We start from the raw sequence: 21,954 nt of genomic DNA on the forward strand, positions 1-21,954 counted from the left end.
AAACTAAATAAACACAACGTTTTCCTTAGTTGTTCTAAAACCAGGAGTACCTGACATTAAAATAGCTTCACTACTCCGTGTATTCCCGTAAAGAGAATGATTAACTGTGCAGCTACAAAGCTTCGCAATTCCAGTTCTAGCAGGAAATGGCATTCTCGCTTTTCAAAACCACTGGGAGCCGATGTTTCTTTCGCATTACCGGCGGTACCAAAACACCGAACCCTGGAGCAAATTCCGCGTCTCACCGAGGCGCCCGTGCAGACCAGCGGGTCACACCGAACTCCGCGCCCGGTGTGCCGGCAGCCCAGCTCTCCGCTCAAACCCGCCGCGCCGGGGGAAGCGCCGGCGGGACGGGGTGTCTGAGGGGGTGGAGGAGCCCTCCCGGGGGGGCGGCGAGCCCCGGGGCCGGAGTGGGGCAGCCCCTCGCCTCCCGGTGCGAGCGGCGAGCCCCGGGGCCGGAGCGGGGCGGCCCCTCCCGGTGCGAGCGGCGAGCCCCGGGGCCGGAGCGGGGCGGCCCCTCCCGGTGCGGGGGGGGCCGCTCCCGGCGCGGGGCGGCAGCAGCACCATGGGCCGGCGGGGCCGCGCCGCGCCCGCGCCTCACGGCGTCCCGCGCCGTCCGCCGCGCTAGAGCCACCGCCATGGGCTCGCACCTGCCGCCGCGCCCCGAGCCCCAGCTGGTGCTGCAGCTGGCGGCCGAAGCTCTGCAGGCGCAGAACTTGGAGGCGCCCGGCGGCGGCCTGGGGCCCGAGTGGCAGGTGCTGCTCGGGCGGGCGGACGCGCTGGCCTTCGGCGGGCGGCTGCACGAGGCGCTGCCGCTGTACCAGCTGGCGTCCCGCCACCAGCAGCTGCGCGCCGAGCAGCTGGAGAAGCTGGTGGAGTGCCTGGCACAGAGCGTCCGGATCAAAGAGGGACTGCCCGCCGCCGGGCAGCCCGCGGCACCCCGCGAGTGGGACGTCTTCAGGTGCCGCAAATGCCAGGGCTTCCTCTTCGAGCCCGTTTCCTTGCCTTGCGGACACACGTTCTGCAAAAAGTGCCTGGAGAGGGACCGGGCGCCCGAGCCCCGCTGCGTCCTGTGCAAGGAGGCGGGCAGCGCGGCGGCCGGGCAGCTCCTGCGGGTCAATGTCATCCTCAGCAACCTGCTGACCAAGTGGTTCCCCTGCCAAGTGAAGGCTTCGCAGCTCCGGCACGAAGGGAACCTCCTCTACAAGGAGAAGAAGCTCCAAGCCGCCCTGCAGAAGTACAACGAAGCGGTCAGCCTAGGTAAGGGCTCCCTCTCCCTGGTGCTGGTCCCCGGCTCCGCGCCGGGGGAAGAGACAACTTTCCACCGGCCGGGGATCTCCGCCTCTCCGGCGGCTCTCGTCCCGCCGAGCCCTGGGCTCGGCCGGCGATACCCCGGTGTCCGGGAGTGTGCCGGGGACGCACTCCCGCTCGCTGCCGGCTCCCCGGGCCGTGTCCTGGGGCGGGTGTCCGGAGGGCCCTGGAGGGGAGCCCCAGGGAGGGGTCTCGGCTCTTTGGCCCCCGGTGAAACTGGGTCAGGAGAGCAGCGGTTGCGTAAGCCCGAGCCTGCGGTCCGGCTGGGCTCCCCCCGGCCGGCGCCGTTGTGTAACCGGCGGAGCCGGGGGGGAGCGGAGCGCCGCGCCCTGGGCATCCCGCCGCGCCCCGGGAAGGGCTCCGGGCGGGGGGATCCCCTCCGAGCAGCCCCGAGCGCGGAGCAGCCGCTCGCAGCCCAGCGCCGGGGATGCGTGTCCGGGCGGCGGGCGTGTCCCGCACCCCCGGCCGGCCCGGCCCCGCGCTCCCTCCCCATCGCCGGGAAGCGCCCGCGGGGCTGCGCAGGGAGAACTTTTGATGCGGTCCTTTTCCTGCAGTTTGAGGAAAAGTGACTCACGGTGCAAGTACTAAGTAGAAGTTAAAGACAAGGTATTATAGGGAAGCGTTTCACTTGAATGAAAATGTTCCCGAGAAAAGTGCCCAGCCTTCTCCCAGCACACGCTCTGTCTCCGTGCTGCAGTGGGTGTAACTCGGTGATCATTGTAATGCTACCTGATTCTTCATGCTGTCCCTTCTTTTCCCATGTTTTGAGCTCTGACATGAAAAGACCCTAATTTATCACTTAAAAACTTTGATGCTACCAATTTTGAAACTCCTCCCTACAGTATGACAGCATTCCTCCTGGTGTCTTAAATTTCTCCTGTGTGTCTCTACCAACCATCTGATCCTCAGTCAGTGCTGGTAATTTATTGTGTGAGTGTCTCAGCATTTATTTATGCAATGTTCTCTGCAGTTATATAAGACATAGCTGGCATTTTGTCTGCCCAAAGAGGTTTCCAGATTTAATTTAGTACATAGTTATTTAAAAACTCCATGTTTTGTGGTTTTGTACAACTTGGAAGCACCAACATGTGTTTTAAAACAAAATAAAAATTAAGGAATAAAGCTTATGTAACTAATTTCTTTTTACCTAATCAATCACTTTTTCTATTTCCTACAGCTCCAAATGACCACTTACTATATAGCAACCGGTCCCAGATTAACTCCACTTTGAAAGCTTGTGAAGATGCGTTGCACGATGCAGAAACGGCGTGCAGGCTCCAGCCATACTGGTTGAAAGTAAGTTCTGACTCCAGTTACTTTTTTAAAACCTTGATAGTGTCCTGAAATGGTTAGAATGGTCAGACAGTGGAATCTGAGGGAGGCTTTAAGTCCTGTAACTTTTGGACTCCTGCAATTTGCAGACATTTAACCATTATATTCTTGAGCTTCCTGGGGTGAAGAAAGAGAGTGCTAGTCCTGGAGAATGAGCCATGCCTGTTATCTTTGACTTGGATGAATATCAATTTTGTGAACTCTCTAAAACTTGAATGCTAAGGACAAAATGACTATTTTAGAAGGTGGATGTAGGGGGGAATTAGGTGTTTCAAATATCACTTGGGCTCAGGTGCTGTGATAATGATACTTGCATGAGTGGAAGAATATCCTGTTTATGCTTGTAGATTTCAGGACTGTTGTGTTTAGATTCCCAGGCACTGGTGGTGTCTAGGTGTAAGACATGGTTATAGTGATTTTTCCTGTCTAACTTTTTCTTCTTCAGAAAGATATTTTGTACTTTCACTGTGGTTTTATTGCATATTCTCATGACAAAAGCTGCAGCTGTGGATGTGTTTCCTTGCAGGGTCACCTAAGGAAAGGACAAGCATTAGCTAATCTGGGGAAAACAGAAGAAGCTTTAAGGGAGTTTCTATTCTGCCTTGCTCTAGATACTGGGAACAAGACAGCCAAGTCTGAGGCACAAAAGGTGAGTTCCCTAAATCGTCTGGATCTGCACAATTGTTTTCAGGGGCCTCTTTTAAAGGAGGATATGATTTTTTTTTCTTTTCTTCTCTCTCATTACTGCAGAGAGCTGGGTGGAGATACAAATCCAGACTGTTGTTCACATTTGAGTTGTGTACTGCTGATCTGAAGATAGGAAGGTAGCAAGAAAATATACTCAGCAGCCATTCAATGGAAACAGTTACAAAAAATTTGAAGGAAAACTGAATTGTTAATAATTGCCACCCACAGACTATTGTGTTTCTCAAATTTCTAATTGATTCCTAGCCTGGCAATCTATTCCCAATGCTGGAGTGCAGAAGAGGGGGAGTTGCTATTGAAGGATGTATCAGGCCAGTGACTGGCAGAACACAACACGCAGCACTCATTAAACTCCACTTGGGAGCAGCAGCTTGCTTCCTACTGCCAGTCATGCTGCCCGAGTGTCAGTGCGTGCAGGAGGTGTGAAGGAGGAAGCACTCAACAAAGGAAGAGCAGTTTTAAAATAGATTTTTAGGGTTGCTAATAATTAATGCTAAATAAGCAAAAAAATGGATCTGCAGTGAGGCTTTTTTTCAGATGCAACCTACAATGTGTAATAATTCTTATATGGCTTTTGTGAATACTGCTGTTTTGCCCACCCCTCAAATTTCTTATATCCTGTAAATCAGTATTTTGACATTTGATGATTTTTTTTGTTGTTGTTGTCATAGTTAAAAGGCTCAGCGTTGTAGTGATTACTTATGGTAATAAAAATATAATAGTTTTATTTTCCTTTATGACAGTGTATTTATGCCATTCTCAATTACTGGTGGGATGGGAACATTAAGGTTTCTATGTTTTGTAGCACATAAGGCTTTCTAAGCACAGTGGTAGCAGAGTATAACCTGAATGGTTGCAGTGAAATCAAATTTCTATCTCATTTTTTATATGGTTGAGATTTCAGCCTCTGAGGACATTTTTGTCACTGATGTTTGAAGGCTTTGTTTGCTTTTTCCCCCAGTGGGTTGCATGCAGTCTTTCATTGTCATTATGTCATGATTTGTGCTCACAGTCATGCTGGAAGACTTTCTGTGCACTAGAGCAAAAAGACCAGAAACAAACAGATATGTTTCTGAATTCTGACTCCAAATAGCCGTTTCCAAGACATTTAATTTCTGAGCAGTGGGGTTCTGAGAAAAACTAGGCTTCTTATGACTGAAAGAATTACTTGTGCACTCATCAGACACAGAGTTCATCCATGATGCAATATTTTACTGGGTCATTTCCAAGGCTGGTCACATAACAGTGACATACCAGGTTTTACCAAATTCTTTGGGTGCAGTTGTGATGTTCTACTTGAATTAACTGTCTGCCTGTGTTAGTTTGGACATAGTGTGATCCTGTGAAATCCTTTTTGGCTTTAAATAGAAATCTCAGCTGTCATGTGGCTTCCTCAGGCATCAGCAGGATCACCTCAGTAGTATGTTGAAATTAGTTTTTGAAGTGTGAATCTTCTATTCAGGTCTGTTTCTTTCCTTAAATATTCATCTGATAATCTATGCCATACAAGAGGCTTCAAGCTGCTACTTGAAACAGATTCACTTATTTTCTCATAGAAAATGAAAAAATGGCATTTTTCTATTGCCTACCTTTTTTGTATTCTCACATAAGTGAATTAAAAATAGCTACAGTTTACAATATCAGACACGTTTACCCAACTGATCTTGGATTAAACCTGTGAGATGAGTGCTTTCTGTACTAGTAAACTCCACTGAAAGATGTTGTGCAACAAAAAAATAAAAAACCACCCAAAAACCAAAACAACGACCTAAAAACATTTAAGAAAGATGTTAACAATTTCTGGTGAGCCCTGAACTGCAGGACAAAGAGGACAAAGGCATGTGTGTGTCACATCACAGAGAATGGTTAATAGCTCTGTGGGCTTGTTTAACTCTGAAATTGTTTCTTGCTGCCTGTTTGGCCTGTATTGCATTAGCTCTTGCACTTTTTGTTCCTACCCTAGTTTAAAGGGCTCTTTAAATGGTTTTAACAAAATCCTGGATGCTTCTTTCAGCTATTCCCTTACTTGCTTTTTCATGTAGAGGTTGCAAGGAAGGAACTAAGCAGTGAAGTGTTCTGTTTTATATCACAGCTTCTACTTAGTTTGTTTTCACTCATCCCGGGAAATGCTCAGGAACACTTACCCGATATCCTGCAGCTGTTGTCACATCACTCTAGATTAAAGGGGAATCTCCTAAATTCAGTGGGATCTGGAGGCACCAGCCATAACCTACAAAGGTTGCTCAAGGTAAAGATCAAGTCTGATGTGTGATTCTTAATTTGTTGTGTGTTTTGTGTTCACATTGGGAAGCCTTCTCTCCTTTTTGCCTCTGGGAGATAGGAGGATACGTTTTCTTAAATTTTTACTGAGTTTCAGAACATACAAAACAGTGTGAACTTACTGAAGTCTCCTTATTTGACTTTTTTTCTTTAACAGAAGTCCTCTGTTCTGATAAATTTTGTCAGAATTGAGTGGGTTCTACTCCTGTAATTGTTTTTAGGTCTTTCAAGTAGTTGGTAGTGGAAAGGGGCCTCTAGATTGGATTGAGATACCCTCAAAAACTGTGAAATACTAAAACCTACAGCTTCAACTGGAGCTATAGCTGGTGATGCCAGTAACGAAGTCATTCTATCCTCAGTCTGTACAATACTTAGAGGTTATTGTAGAGCTACATAAGATAGGTTAGCTACTTCATAACTTTGGTTTTGCAGCTGTAGTTTTGTTAAGGGCTGGAGAAATTTACATTCATAGGTTTGTAAAGATCACTTCTGCTTCACTGAGACCTGAACTTTGGGATGGGGTTTGCATATATTGTATATTTAGGAGAAAGCTTGGCTAGTCCTTACAAACAGAGGTGGTAGGTTTTAGCTGCATTGTTGAGACTGATAAGAAACAATCAGTGGCATTGTCCCATGGAAAGGCTGTTAGGATATTCTGGCAAGAAACCCTTTTGCATGACTTTCACAAAACCATTCAAGGGAGAATTCGCTCATCTTCCTGCATGTTACACATTACAATCCAGTGTCTGGTTTGGGTCCATCCAGGGAGGTGATGTTACAAAGCTGGCAGGTGACGTCCTGTGCAGTGGCTGCTCACAGGATGTCCTGTGGCCATAGTAGAATAAACCCTGAATGGTTTATCCTCTGAGAAAGTAATCTGCCTTGCCAGAGGAAGCTCTGGGCATTTTCTCTCTTATAAATTTTGTGTGTTTTTACTGCTTCCTTAAAATGAACTGAATTGTTTTGCTTTTCCTATAGGTGGTACCATCACCATGATGTAAACAATATGCATTTTCCCATAGGTTCAGTGATAACAATATATTTAACATGAGATCTAGCCATATTTCTGCCTGAATCCACTTTCACAACCTTTGAGCTTTAAAGCCACACAAAAGGGCTAAAACCACTCAATGGTGGGGAGGGGAAATCGAGTTTGTTGGTTGTTTGCTTTTTGGGGTTTAAGTTTTTTTTAATTAGGATTAGCAATTTTCAAACTCTTGTTTCTTGACCTACAAAGTCCTTCCTTGTGAGCTATAATACTAAAGATTTTTGACAGATTGGGTTTTTCCTTACCAAGTTGTTGGAAGATTGGTCTAATGTCAGTCCTCTCTTCACACAGGTCAATGTGGAACAGAAAAAGGGTTTTTCCATTCAAGAGGAACCAAATGTAACTACTTCTGGTAGTTTGAGGAAATCTATACAAATTACAGAGAGCAAAAAGGACTGCTCAGAGGAGGAGAACAAATTCACCTCCATGCCAGAGTCCACTTTTCCCCTCTCTGAGAAATGCAGCCTCCTGAAAAGGAAGTGCTGCTCAGAGGAGATGCGAAATTCTGAGGTGCCCTGCAAACTGATGAAGAAAGGTATGTTTAACTAGAGGACAGGTTCCATGGCGTGCCACCCATGGAATCTTTTCTTCTGTAAGATTCAGACAAAGAGGAACCAAATTCCACTTTGCCTTTTATATTTTCTCTTTTGTCTAATCAAGGCATGCAGGTTGTGGAAGCTTTACTGTGGATAGAGAGAAAAAGCCTAAATAGGGGCAAAGAGGGTTGGGTCATGTGCTTTTCTCAGCAGAGCTCTGAATATTTTAAAGAACATCAGTGTTGCACATGGTCTTAGCACTTTCTATAATAATTCTAAAAGTTTAAAAGAACAACATCTATTTTTTTTCTTGGTACCTGGCCTTGTTTTCATGCTGTGGGATGTATTCACAATGGTATGAGAGAATAATTTGTCTTGCTTTAGACTTTCAGCACTAACAAAAAGTGTTTTGACATTGATTGCTAATGCAAGGCCAGATTGATCCCTCTGTAAGTGGGTATAATGTGACCAAAATTAAGGGGAGATGTGCTGATTTGTGCCGAGACTGAATTTGAGGCTTTGCCTAGAAATTACTCTAATGATGCTTCATAGTTCAGTGAGTTGCAAGTATATACAACACACATTTAAATATCAGATGCTGGTGTAAATACATGAGATGGCATTGTGCTTGCATGGTTCTGTTCAACTACATTTATTTTTTCTTCTTATTGATAGACGTAGTTGATATTAGGGAAAATAGTACTGGACAACATATTCCATTTGAAGTTGTGGATCCATCAGATTTGGACTGCTCCCTGTGTATGAGGTGTGTTCTTTTCTCACAGATATCTATAGCTTTCCAGCTGTATTTTCCTCCCTTTTATGACCTAGAGATTTTCTAGCTTGCTTGGTACTTATTTCTGCCTGTGACATGAAATTAGCTTTTACTGTGATTGTTACTCCTGTGATGCATTTTTAGACCTTTGGTTGTGAGCACTGTTGATGAATGGGGACTCTTTGGTCTTGTCTGGGCTAGTGATTGCTTTGGAAAGGGCACACAAAGTCACACAGGGGTTAAGCATGTAAGAGAAGGTGTCTGAAAGGTTTGCTCTCACCACTGACACAGTGCACAAACCCACAGCTCTCACCTGGGAATTTGTAGAGCTTTTTTTTTTGTCAGAAAAGCACAAAATACCTAAAGATACCACCTCCAGTGAATATTCTGAGTTTGCATGTGAAGTACTGTGTTGCTGCTATTGCAATAGGAGGATCTTGTGACTAAGTTAAGAGTATGTTTTAACTCTTGCTTGAGATCTGTTCCTCACTTTACTGAGGCAGTCACTCCATTTGCTTGAAGATTTCTTCTTCCAGTAAGAAAAATTGTTAATAAAACAACAGTTTTCCTTGGGAACAGCAATGGCTTGGTAAAACAAGTAGGAGTTGCCAACTGCATCTATTTTACTACTTGTTTTGTACAAAACATTTTCACTTTGGCAAATATGTTATGTGGGGGGGTTTTAGTGACTTAGAAATATTGGGAAGGTGTTTCACTTGCTGTAGGGGGTGTTGCTTGGTGTTTGGTTTTTTTAATGACCCAGATTTATCTATAATTCCTGTTGGGGTTTGTTTTGCACAATATTTTAAAATTGTTAAATAGCAGATAGCCTCTTCAGGGATTTACTTCTGAAGGCTTGTGTTTTGAGAAATCTGGATTTTGTTGTTTGTATGCAGAGGAGGAGGCTTCAATTTGTTTCAGACAAACTGAAAGCTTTGAGGACCAACTGCTGTATTGTCTAATTTGCTTCTGCTTGGAATAAATCAGATCTGCCCCCTCTCCCTCTGCCTGTCTACAGCTGAAATATGTTCCAAAAGTTTGTGCAGCTGTCAAAACGCTCAATAATGCAAAGAGCAAAACTTTCCTCTAACAGAAAGCCACACAATTAGTCTTAGATGGTTTAGTGATTCTGATTGTTTATCATCGTGTCCACAAAGCATTTTTCAGATGTTTTAAATAAAAATAATTCATCCTACTTTCCCATCCTCTGTTAAATCAGAAACAGCCAGACTACAATACATTTGTAAAGGAATTATCCCAAGGATTACTGTTTCCCTTATAGAATAGGGGATGGTATAGGTGCTGTGCCTGGAATTGTAGTCCCAAATGCAGGCTTTGCCTTCAGAAGGATGTTGGCTTTGTAACATCACTGCACAAGGAGGGCTTGTGCTCAGGAAAGCTCTCCTAAGATCTTTCTGGTTATTTATGCAGACCCATTATAATTACTTCCTGCCATGTTCTTCAGAAGCCTTTTGGGGTTTTGGTTCCTGAATACTTTGGACTAATTACCTAGTAACCTACTGACCTGCTCACAATTAACTGCAGGAGCTGTTATTAACCTGTTTATCTGATGGAGTGGCAAAAATGTTATTGATCTACCTTTGCTCCAGCAGCAAGCAGAAAATACAAAGTAGTCAAAGCAAGGTACTAGTGAGAAAAGAAGGAGCATTATTCTGCAGCAGCTTTGTTTCTGTGTTACAGTAGCTCAAAATAATGTCATGGCAAGTCTTGGTGTGTAGTGTTTCTTTCTGCAAGTCATGGAGCTTGTCCAGGTCCTCTTAGAGTAGTTAGGAAAAGCTGCTGCTGGCTTTTGTTGGAGCTAGGGCAGGCTCAGGAATCTTAAGAGAAGTATCTTGTCTTTGTGCTACGTTTCAGATGAAGTCAGTCCCTACCAAGTAATTACGTACGCAATGCAGTGCTTACTGGAACATGGGGTAGAATTCAGTGTTTCACACAGTTTGTGAGGTTTTGTTCATGAAACAGTTAACAAGCGTTTTCAATTGCACCATCAAGTTGCAATAAGATAGGTGTGGCATTTTAGATACTATTTCATATGTTCCATTGCTTAAATGTCAATGTTTTTAGTAACTAATGACATTTAATGAGCTCTCTATAGCAGTCTTGTTAAAAGCCAATTGCTTTCTTAAATACACTCATCTTGTCAAAGACGCTAATAAACGTGGGTTTACGTGTTTTAATTTCCACGTTTAACAGAACATAGTGTACTTTTGATAAACTGATACTTTTAAGAAAAATTAATTCACTTAAATTATAATGAGAGTAGTATTTAAGACCTTAAAATGTTCAGACAGTATGTTATAAAATACAGTATATTCCAGATAATTTAGTTTCTAGATTTGAATGGTTTCTATTTTTAGAAAAAAACTTCTGTATTATTTACATCTCCTTAAGGTCTTTATTGACAAGGAAACATGACTTTGCAGTATTACATAATCATAATAAGGAAAAAATCTTTACATGACAATAAGTGTCATAGAGGTCCTTGAAATGGGTAAAGAATAGGTACCATGATATTTTGAAGACCTGGCCTTATATATTTAAATATTCTTCCAGATAAAACATGAACCTCCTGTCACTCATTTTCCAGAAAAGCAGTCCCTTGAAGGTTAAAAACTCTACTAAAAGAAAAAAATACCCATTAGAACTGGCAATAATAGAATCATGCCAAGTCCCAGTATATTGTAATTACTCATGTGGGCTATTACTGCAAATAGGTATTTTGTGCTTAGCTCTACACATACAAGTAATCACAAAATTTCAGTAATAGTTGTGGAAGTATTGCTCAATTTCATTAGTGAAGTCAGATGATCCAACTTCTGGGTCTGTTTATTGCTCACACAGGGGAAAATTAAATGCTGGCTTGTTGGAAGTTTGTGACAATATTGTCCCTCACATTCACTGAAGTCGGAGTTCATGGGCTGCCTTTCATGTTGGGTGGCAATAACAAAGTCTGTAGGCTGAATAAATACAAAAGTTGGTTGGAGAAATTAAAAGCAAGAAGTGACTTTATCCCTGTAGTAGTCAGTAGTTAAGTTAGTGAATGAATTCAGGGTTTTTTTGGTAGCAACTTTTTTCTTTTACTTTAGTACACGATATTGTTGTCTTTTTGCTCTTGGATTTTCCAATCCAGGCTCTTCTATGAACCTGTCACTACACCTTGTGGACACACCTTCTGTCTCAAATGTCTGGAGAGGTGCCTGGATCACAACCCAAAATGTCCCCTGTGCAAGGAAGGGCTCTCAGAGGTAATTCTTGGATTTTTTCAGCATAAGTTGAAGTGCAAGTGATAGGGACCACTTCACCTTCAGACAGCCTTGATATTTCCCAACACAAAATAAATATTTCTTAACTCAGGAAGAAGGTGACTTTTAAAATGCTCTTGTGAGTTGCCAGGCTTGGCTAGTCTCTGTTCAAACCTCAGGACCAGGCCTGTGCTTAGAAAATCTGTAGGTGATTTTTGCTTTACAGATTTCCTAAGTGAATGTCTGTAACACAGGGAATAGTTAAAAGAAAACAACTCTTCAGTGGCAAGTTTGAGACATGGTAGACTCACAGACATCAGAAAATGGGGTGATGCCCTTTGCACAGGCACCAAACATTGTGAAGTGCTGGATGTTCTCTCTAACTGCTTGTGCATGTTCTTACTGCAGTGCTTGGCTATGAGGAAATACTGCAAAACAGTGCTAATGGAGGAGCTAATAGCCAGATATCTTCCAGAAGAACTCACTGAAAGGAGAAAGATTTATGAAGAGGAAATAGCAGAGCTTTCCAAGTATGTAATCCATTTATGTAAAATCCCATCTCTAATTCTGCTGCTGCTGGCTGTGAGTGGCTCTGGCTGCTGTGGAACACGAGCTGAGATGCTGATAGAGCTTCTTTCTCTGTACCATGTGATTTCAGAGAACAGGGTCCAGGGGAAATTGTGCTTGAGTGAGCATAAAAACTAGACACTGTGCTAAAGAATAAAGAGAAGTAGAAGAAATCCAGAAGTTGCTTTATAAACAAAGTACAAAGCAATGTCTGCTTTCAGTGGACCTCTATAAAAGGGACAGAGTGAGAAGCAATCTGACAGGATGGGGTTTGGAGTATACTGGATAGGGAAGGAATGGGATTAAGGGAAATAAAATAAATATAAGCAATACCAGAGATTCAATAACGCTTTCACAAGCAAATCCAGAAAGCTTAGTGAAAAAACTGTCTGTTATTAAGTGGTATATAATTTTCTAGAGTATTTAGTCAGTTAAAGGGAAAATAATTTTTGCTTTTACCATTCCTGTAAGAATGGAATTAAGCTTTTGCCAATAATTTTAGCTTTCTTTATTCCATTAAGAATTTTATTCTAAAGATGCTATAATTTCTATTTAAAGACGTCATCATTTTAAACAATGTGAGACTTGTGTCAGTAGTTTGGTAAAACATCAGATCTGATTTTTCCTTTCTTACCTTTCTTTTTTCTTACAGCCTAAATAAGAATGTTCCCATATTTGTTTGCACAATGGCCTATCCTACAGTCCCATGTCCTTTGCACATCTTCGAGCCGTGCTACCGGCTGATGATCCGGAGGTGCATGGAGACAGGCACCAAACAGTTTGGGATGTGCATCAGCGACCCTCTCAAGGGGTGAGTGAAGAGCTTGGACCATGAGGCACCCTAAGAGGCACCCTCTTAGTCTGGAGCCAGTGGAGAGGTGCAGAAAGATCCGTGGCTGTCATACCTGTCTAGTTTTCCAGTAGAGAAAGTTTCTTCCTGATCCTGCACGTTAAAGACATTGAGGAGACAGAAGTTTTTCTCTTGAGCTCTGACTAATATGATGGTCTGTTCTCTCAAAACACTCACAACTGAATGTGTGTCACATGTGACTGAGCTGCAGACCTCCTGTAATATATGAAAAAAAGTGTATTTTTCTCCTGCTTTTAAATCTGCTGAGTGTTTTGGCGCAAGAAATCAAAATGGCAGTAAGGTGTGTTCTTGGGCTAAATTTCCTTAAATTATAGGATATGTTTATATCCTTTGTATATTTATAGTGGAGGCTGCAGAGATATAACAGTACCTTCGTAAGGACTGGCTGAGCATTTACGTTGAGCCATTTACAGTCAGTCTTAGGTTATTTGAATTCAGTGTTTGGCTCGCTATTTAGCTTTTCTTCCTTCTTTTTATGCTATAAACTTACTGGGTATGTATACTCTGTGAAAAGTATGATTTGCAGAAAATATCCACCTGCAAAGTAAAACCTGCTGAAATTATGCAAAAACCTTTTTCTTCATAGATTTCTTAGTCCTTCCATAATGTTAATGTTCTGAATTGCACTTGTCCTTCTGTACAAACTGACTGAACACGTTAGGATTATGGAGAAAGCTTGCTTCTGATCTGTGTATCTTTCAGTTTCATAAGATGTTTCCTGTATTCCAAAACATCCAGTTAGCATTAATCAGATTAGACAGTCTGAATCTTCCTGATAGTTTTGCAAACAATTGTGGAATAATTTGAACTACAGCAGGTCAGTGCTATGAACAATAGAAATGAGCTGACATTGGTAAATACCTTTGTGGCAGGGACTGGCTGTATGGCAGCTCTGTGGAACTCAGGGTGGAGAGAATAAGATTTGTTTACTTGCTTTTGTTCTGCTTTCAATAGGTTTGCAGATTACGGCTGCATTCTGGAGATAAGAAATGTTGAATTCTTTGCTGATGGTCGCTCTGTTGTAGACAGCATTGGCAAGAGGAGATTTAAGGTGATCCAGCACAGCCAGCGTGATGGATATAATACAGCAGATATTGAGTACATTGAGGATCAAAAGGTAGATTCAGAAATATTTCATTTCATCTGCAGTACATGTGAAATTCTAAGCATGTATGTTTTTAGGGAGGCTTTTGTGGTAGAAGTTTCTAATAAAACAAATTTGTGGTATTTAATAACTGCTCATGGTTAAGGTGGGACACATACTAGTTAGCACAGGCATGTACACACACTGTCCATGTACTGAAGAGTGTTTCCTGGAGGTATTTGTCAGAGAACCAGACTAAGTTAATCCAAGATGAGATCTTACTGCTCTTCTAGACAGAATAACTGCAGTTTATAAGAGGGTGGAGGGGGAACCCTACACCATTTATATGGAAGCCATTTAAAAATCCCTATTCAGGTAAGCAGCAGCAGGATTGGGTGCACCATAACCTTCAAAATTGTTTGCATTAATTCTTAAGAGGTTTTGGTATGTAATGGGAAGTAGACATTATTGTCTACGCTGAGGCTCTACTGAATTTTTTTTTAAAGTTTTGCACAATCTTTTTTTTTCTGTTTTTGTGCGCTATTTGTGTAAAGGATTTTTCATATGAAAATCCAGAAACTGCAAATTCTACAAATAGATATTTTTGGTTTAGAATACAGGCAAAGTGAAGAATTTGGATAGGGGAGGGTCATCAGAAGGGGAAACACCAAATAAGCTGTCACTGTTTACTCCAGAACTATTTTGGCATGCTTTTTTCTTTTTCCTTACCCAATCCTGAAAATCCTATGCCTTCCCCAACACACAGACTGAACTAACAGTAACCTTCCCCCTCCATTTCTCATTCCAGGTGCAGGGGCAAGAGTATGCTGCATTACTTGTTCTCCATGACTCTGTCTATGATCAGGCCTATACATGGTTTAACTCCCTCAAGCAAGCACTGAAAAGTCGAATTCTCAGTCATTTTGGTCCAATGCCAGCTAAAGATCCTGACCCACAGGTATCCACAATCAGTGGCTTATGTAACTTTTCGGGACAGAAATAGCAGGGATATCCGATAAGCTGGCAGGCATTGTGTTTTAAGATGAAAATATGAATACTCTGCATTTACCCCACGTAAGCTGAGCCTCTAAATTCTGTCGCCACACACCAATGGTAGCACAGTTGCAAAGAAAAAGTTCATATTTAATGTTGATAACTTTCTGAGACTATTTATCTCAGTGCATTAATCTCAGGAGACTGAACTGCCTTTTTGCCTGCTCTACTTGCCCAGTTAAATGACTGAGAGTAAATAGGCAACTGGAAACTTGCTACTTTTGTTAAAGGACTGCAAATGCTGGGGTCCTAAAATAACAGAATATAACAACAAGAGGTAAATATGAGGTAGTGTCATAAAGTATGGAGGAGACAGAAATCAAAAAGATCTGGGTCAGTAATAACATGGGAAGAAAATAGATTTTTAAAAATCCGGAAAGCTCAGCCTATAAATTGTTGCTGGTAATAGAAATGCATCCTACTTTAACATTCTGTTTTTAGGAAAGGTGCAACTTGTTTGTAACCTGTTTCAGGCCAACCAGTAATCACAAGCCACTAGGCTGGCAATGAAATTATCTACTTGCTACATTGCTATCTGAAACTGCGTTTTCAGAGTTAAATCCTCAAAACCCAAACCTTACCAGCCATATGAATCCTCACTTCTAATTTTTTTTTTTGCCCCCGACTGCAGGCTAACCCCAATGGGCCAGCCTGGTGCTGGTGGGTCCTGGCTGTGCTTCCCCTGGAGAACAGAGCCCAGCTGCCGTTCCTGGCCATGAAGTCGCTCAGGGACCGCCTGAGCGGCATCCGGCGCGTCCTGACCTTCATGGCGCGCGCCAGGCCGCGGTGACGGTGAGCAGCAGCGCTGGGCAGGCTCCGCGGCCCCTGACTGCAGGCTGTCCCTTGGAACTTCACCCCACTGCAATAATGTCTTACAGATCTGAGTGTCAGGATGCTTCAAGCCTGAGTTTCAAAGAGAATGACTTTATAAAGAGCAGGGGATGTTTATGGATACTTCAGTAGTTTCCATTTGGAACTGAGACGAGTATTCAATCGCTGCACTGCTAGATTAATAACAAATGTGAGAGAACAAAAAGTGATCTTGTTTGCCATAAACCTTTTAAAAATCTTAAGGGTTTTTTAATTTATTTTATTTTTATTTTTTAGTGGATAAAGGATAAACTGTGCAGTTTAATGTGAAGCAGAAATATTAAGGTTAATGCATTATTTCAGTGAACTGCAAAGTCTTTTATTCAAATGGTTCAGGTTTTATATAGCATTGTGTAAAATAATGTTCACAACTTCTGTTTGATAATTTATTTTTGCACTATGATTTTTTTGTTTCAAAATGTATATTATTTATGTGTTCATTCACTAAAGGAAAGTGAGCTGCTCTATTTATAGCGTTTTTACCCTGTATTTATGACTGGGGGCAAAAATGATGATTCTTGCAGTGCACAAGCAACTGCTTTGATAATTTTTCAGTTATTTGTGTTCAAATACTTTGAATGTTTTTCTACTCATCCCCAGTTCTACTGTAGCTTAAGAACGCCCCCAAAACATCCTGCCTTGAAGTCTTTGAATACACAGATTGTCTGAGTTAATTCAAGCACAGCTGTTGAAGGTTCATGCTATGCTTGTGGAGAGGTTCCTGATACAACCAGTCAAGCACCTGCTTAAGCTTGTGTTTGTGCTTGGGTAGATTCAAGTACTGATGGTTGATGTCAGTGGGAATTGACCCTAGTGGTGACAGAAGGATCTAACCCCTAATATTTCACAGAACAGAATAACTTGAAGTTGAATTTTTATCTGAACTCTTTCTTGCAAAAATGGACAATGGCTACAAACAACTGCGAAGAAAGAGCTGCAATATATGGAAAGTGGCTTATCCTAGAGAAAACTGGAAGTACTGGTGTCATTTCATTGTAGGTTAATACATAGATTTTTTTTTTCTTTTTTTTTCCATCAACTGTTGTTGCTGTTGAGTTTTTATTTCTTTTAACTGTTTGGTGGGATTTGGCTTTGGAGTGTGTGTATGGGAGGGGGAGGGGGGAATTATTTTGAACTGTAGGACTCAGAGGGTAGTTTGTGTCACATAAGAAGGAATATGTTGTAATAAATGCTATTTATTTCACCCCAACCTTCAGGCTTCTGTTAGCTTCAAATCTCTACCCAGCCATTGCTTTTCTCTTAAGAGATTGGGTAGTGTTGCTAATAATAGTTATCTCCCAAGGAAGGCAAGTGAATTTTAGTGTGATTACTTCTAGCTATAAAGCAGGTAAAAATAGAGCAGAAATGAGAACAGGAAGTGTCTTGGTTTTGATTTTTTTTTAAACAGTTCATATATTTGTTTTGCTGCTTTTATTGCTTACAGTGTACCACTTTCTGGGACTGCTCTTACCTCCATCTGATTTTGACTTTCACTGATTTCAATGTGAGCAAAACTGGGCCTTTTATTCTAAGCTACTCTTTTCCTTTTCAGTGGCAAAAACTAGAATGAAGTGAGAATGTTATAGAATGCTATAAATTTCCTTGGGTTTTTTTATGCAGGATAGCACTCTGCCATTTCATGCCTTTATGAGAAAAATGCAGTAGGATTTAATGTAGTTTTTCTGCATGTTTTTCCATTATCTCATCAGAAATATTTGGTAGTTAAAATTAGTTTCCATAAAGCTACCTTTGTTCCCCTTTTGTTAAATTCTGTAGAACTTTTTTATAAGGGTACCAAAGAAGCAAATGGAAGACAAACATGTTTCACCCTTGTGGTGCACATGGAATCTCTATCCTGTTTGCATTGAGCTACTTTGGAAATGCTGTAACTTCCTTCCATACTGCTGGATTGCTGCACTTCCTCCATGGAATGGTACTTGGCATGTTGTAAACAATGTATAAAAACACCTACATCTTCTGAACAGTACCAAGTGGTGGTGGCTGACACCTGCTGTGGCATTTTGTGTTCATAAGTCAACAAAGTGATTTCTACGTGTTTGGAAGTGAAACTGCATTAAATGCAATTCTTCCACAAACCATTATGTACTATTGCAGAGCATAAGTGTCTCATATTGCTCCCACAGGAAAAAAAGCTTCTACTTTTCTTACTCTTATCTGTAAGAAAAGGAGCTTAAATACCTAATTTAAACTGTTTTCTCACTGATGTAATTATTTTTTTATCCTGCATGCTGTGTCTTCTACATACTCATTCTGCCTATTTTGTTGTTTTAGAAAAGATGTCATGGAAAGAATCCTTGATTTTAAAGATGACTATTGTCTTTTCTGTTAGCCTTGAGTAAAGCTGCCAGAATTTCCAAGCAGAGACTTGTGTACATGCCCTGCATCGTGAACACCCAGTGCATTTGTTGCAGCCTGGAAACACTGGACCTACTGCATGTAATGCAAGCAGGTGATCTGCATATGCACAACAAATCAAAATTCCATCTGTACAGGTACAGTAGCATTCTTGCTGGGGCTGCTCTATGGCCACACATCCTAGATTAATGGCTAAAGTCTGCAAATTCCATCAGAAATGAAAACCAATACTGAGAAAGATGGATGCTAGAGAGCACAAACCTGTCCAGGAAAAACTGGACAAGGAGTACCCTTAGCCTTCATTATGTTGAGATGGTAAGGATTCAGTAATGATGTTTCAAATTTTAAAAAATCTAGTTTTGCCACACTACCACTGATTTTTTTAGTTGCATAAATAAGTACAAGGATGTAAATGCAACATTTATCACAGGCATGAATAAACAGCTGAACAGATTTAAAAATACCTTCAGTTTATTTATAGAAATAGCATTGATCAGATAAAGTACTAATTGGAGGAATATTTTAGTTAAGCTGCTCACATTTTTCTAGACACCAAACCCAGTTTTATAACCAGTCTTGCTCATCTGGTAAAAACAAAAAACCCAACAAAACAAAATCATGATTCAAACTTGCATTTCCTGTGTGGTCAGAAATATTGATTAATTGTTGTGGGGCATAGGTAATGCATAGGCTGCTTAGACAGTAGTTCAGTAGTTTTAATAATGAAATGATAAAATGGTGTGATAGGCCTTTATGCTGAGTCTTAAGTGACATTCTGGTGTTAGCTGTAAAAGTTCCTCTTGCTTTTTTTCTGTAATTCCTTTAAGTGCTGCTATCTTCCATGACAGTGTAGCAATAAGAGATACCAGCTGTCAGACATGTGGCTCCCCGTCCTTCTGTCCTGCACCACTGCTCACTGACAGAACACCTCAACCATGGATTTATTAATCCAAAGATTGTTTTAATCTAAAAAAAAAAAAAAAGTGGATTTGGATGTAGCAGGTCTGTGTTAATCTGTTCTGTAGAGAAAGAGCTTCATAGAGTTGAGTTCTGGTTTAGATGGTCTTTTCACACAATCATGGAATCCCAGGTTGAAAGAGACCTCAAGGATCAGCGGGTCCAACTTTTCTTGGCAAAAGCATGGTCTAGACAAGATGGTCCAGCAGGCTATCCAGCCAAATCTTACAAGAGCCCAATGTTGGGAAATCCAACACCTCCCTGGGAAGTTGATTGTTCTCATTGTGAAAACTTTTCTTTTTAATGATTTCTACTTGGTGCTGAAGTTTTACTGGTGTTTAAATCAATGACAGGAGTTGTATTTAAATGCAATGTTTAGGAATGGAGAACATGTTCACAAACACTTATTTAAAAAAGAAAGTGAAATTTATCTATAGGGGTTTTGTGCATAAAAACCCCATGGATCTATATGCACTTAGGGTAGTGTTCCCCATTTCCCCCAAGTCCTACATCAGACAAACACAATCCCTCTTTTCAACCCCTTAGTTCTCATTTAATTCACAACTGTAACTAGTGCAGCATGTAGTTTAGGAGCTGGGGTTTATTTCCAAAGCCCAGTAAATCACTGAAAGTCTTATGGCAATAGCAAATTGGTAGTTTGAGCAAAGTCACTCTCTTGAAACACTTTGCTAAATATTGTCTGAAAGAAGAAAGAAACTAATCTGCTTAGACAGGATTGAAATGGTGGATAATAAAAACCTGAACTATTACATTGACTTACTCATCCAGGTATCATGTGAAGTGCTTACTGATGTTGGATTTTCATAAGGTCTAAAGTAACCCTCACATAGAAGTGCCTGTATTCTGTTATTGCCATTCTTGAGCTTTTTAATAGTCATAGCCATATATTTTATAAATATAAAACATATGCAGCTTTTAATCTTTACATTCAGTTTGCAGAACAAAGGTTTACAGAGCAGAAGTGTAGCAAAAACAATGTAATAGCTTCTATAATTCCCTGATAAGGAACGGGAGAAGTACAAAAATGAGGAGCAAAAGACTATCTGTGTAAGATGTCTTAATTTAGAACCATATACTTGTCCAATTTAATTCCATCAAGCTATGTGGTTACAAGAGTGCCAGAAATATATCTATCAAGCCATTTTAAATAAAATGTTTTGTGGACTTGTATATTCCATTTGTTTGTAAAACATCCTTTTGTGCACTGTAATGAACTTGAAATGAAACTTAAGTTATACTCTCATATCACTGGACAGAATACTGTTCAGCTACCTCTACATAAGTTTGAAGTAATTTGGTTTTTTTCCAGATTTGTTTGCATTGTCATATAAAATATATTTTAAAAAATCATAGTCCAAAGAACCTGTATGTGTTTGTAGATGTACTTATAACTATGTTGTACCAACAAAGTCTGTGTGGAGAGTTGTTTCCTAATTAAAATTTTTGTCTTCTTTACTCTTTGGCTTGCATAACAACTACAGAGGCAAACAAATATTACAGGGGAGCTGCTTTTTGCAGGTCTTTTAGGTAAAGGAACAAAGAACAACTCCTGTATCCTGCAGTCACACAACAACACTTGAAGTCAAGAAGCCAAACAATAGAAATTAAGTTCTTCAAACCTCAGATGTTGTGAAAGATGACAGCAGGTGCTGCTGGTTTGGGGGGAGGGTTTGGGCTTGGTTTTATTTCCCTTCCTTTCTTCCTTTGTTGCTGTGGTAAAGTGAAAAGGATGGGAGCTGAAGGCCTGGCTTACTGCACTACACTGCACTTCTGTGGGCTTCGGTTCCTCTGCTGCATTACTATTTGCTTTACAGGTTGCTGTGATTTAAACCGATGCCCAGGATACCTTTTCATTTACTGTCTCAGGCAGGAGTGATCCCAGCCACATTTAAGCTGTCTGTGTGGTGATGAAAGGATTGTTCTCAGTGATGACCACTTCAGAAGTTCCATAGGGCTATCAAACTCAACTTCACAGAGAAAGCTAGGGAATACCTTTATTCATAAACCTAATACTAAGAGTTTATTCTACAAAAAATAGGAAGATTTGAAATTTTTTGCAAGTTACATATGTATGGGCTGCTTCATGTGCCTTGTCATTTAAGAGAGCTGCAGCATGCTTGTGACTTGCTGCCTGAGCCCCAGCCACTCCGGGGTCAGAGGTTGCCTTGCTGGCCTCTTACGTAAGCTTGTTCAGACTCTGCATTTACTTTAGAATCCAGGGCACAGGCTAAGGCCTATGGTGAGCCTACAACTCATTATGTCAAGGCCTCTGTTATCTATGAGAAAATATATTTGTGTCTGATCAGAGGAAGTTTTGGTTGAAGTGCATTTTCATCAGAAATAGCAAATAATCAAAACTGGACCTTTTCTTGGGAATGTGTTGATTTAAACTATTGTTTTGAAGTCATAACTTTAGTTTTAAAAGCTTTAAGAGTGGTTATAAAAAAGAGGGGTTTAGATGCAATATGAAACAGAATTTAACCCAAATATAGGATAGCAAAATATTTCCCAACTACTTTCTCACTATGTCCTCGTTTTATAACTGTACCTACACAGATTGATTCAAATGGTATTTGAAATATGCTAAAGTCATCCACACTTACATAATGCTTCATATTAGAATGATCATTAGCAATTTTGGATGATTTCTATCCTGTAAAGCAGTTAAAGGAAAGCCACTGTTTCCAGTCAGCCTTTGCTCCCCAATTCCCTGACACAAGACCCTGTGCTGATTTTGCTGTGCATGGCATCAGGACCCTGTGCCATGCTGGGCAAAGGGACATGGGACCTGCCTGTGACCTGCCCCAGCTTCAAAATGCTGTCAGTAACATGTTTTTGTTCTGTGAAAGATGCCACAAAATCCTGGAACTTCTCTTAATGTGCCCTGGTTCTCTGTGTGACTGGG

General features: G+C 41.2%; 1 protein-coding gene across 8 annotated transcripts; it reads left to right on the forward strand.

The window, feature by feature from the left end:
* Positions 1–551: 551 nt before the first annotated feature.
* LONRF3 (LON peptidase N-terminal domain and ring finger 3) lies at positions 552–20,504 on the forward strand. 8 transcript variants are annotated; one of them, XR_005956623.1, is made up of 14 exons: positions 552–1,260; positions 2,489–2,607; positions 3,170–3,292; positions 5,441–5,596; positions 6,968–7,211; positions 7,888–7,978; positions 11,139–11,253; positions 11,659–11,780; positions 12,470–12,628; positions 13,643–13,805; positions 14,581–14,730; positions 15,457–16,690; positions 17,140–17,199; positions 18,046–20,504. XR_005956623.1 is itself a non-coding variant. In XM_041485074.1 (12 exons), exons 1-12 carry the CDS (start codon positions 639–641, stop codon positions 15,613–15,615), a joined length of 2,223 nt encoding a protein of 740 aa, XP_041341008.1. In that variant the 5' UTR covers positions 552–638; the 3' UTR covers positions 15,616–20,504. The 8 variants fall into 8 exon arrangements, 3 of the variants coding, with proteins under 3 accessions (XP_041341008.1, XP_041341009.1, XP_041341010.1); XR_005956620.1 differs by having other exon boundaries at positions 15,457–17,199; XR_005956621.1 differs by having other exon boundaries at positions 17,140–20,504.
* Positions 20,505–21,954: the final 1,450 nt, after the last annotated feature.

This window comes from Pyrgilauda ruficollis, unplaced genomic scaffold (genome assembly GCF_017590135.1).
Source record: "Pyrgilauda ruficollis isolate IOZ18807 unplaced genomic scaffold, ASM1759013v1 scaffold7, whole genome shotgun sequence".
NCBI classification, from domain to species: Eukaryota; Metazoa; Chordata; class Aves; order Passeriformes; family Passeridae; genus Pyrgilauda; species Pyrgilauda ruficollis.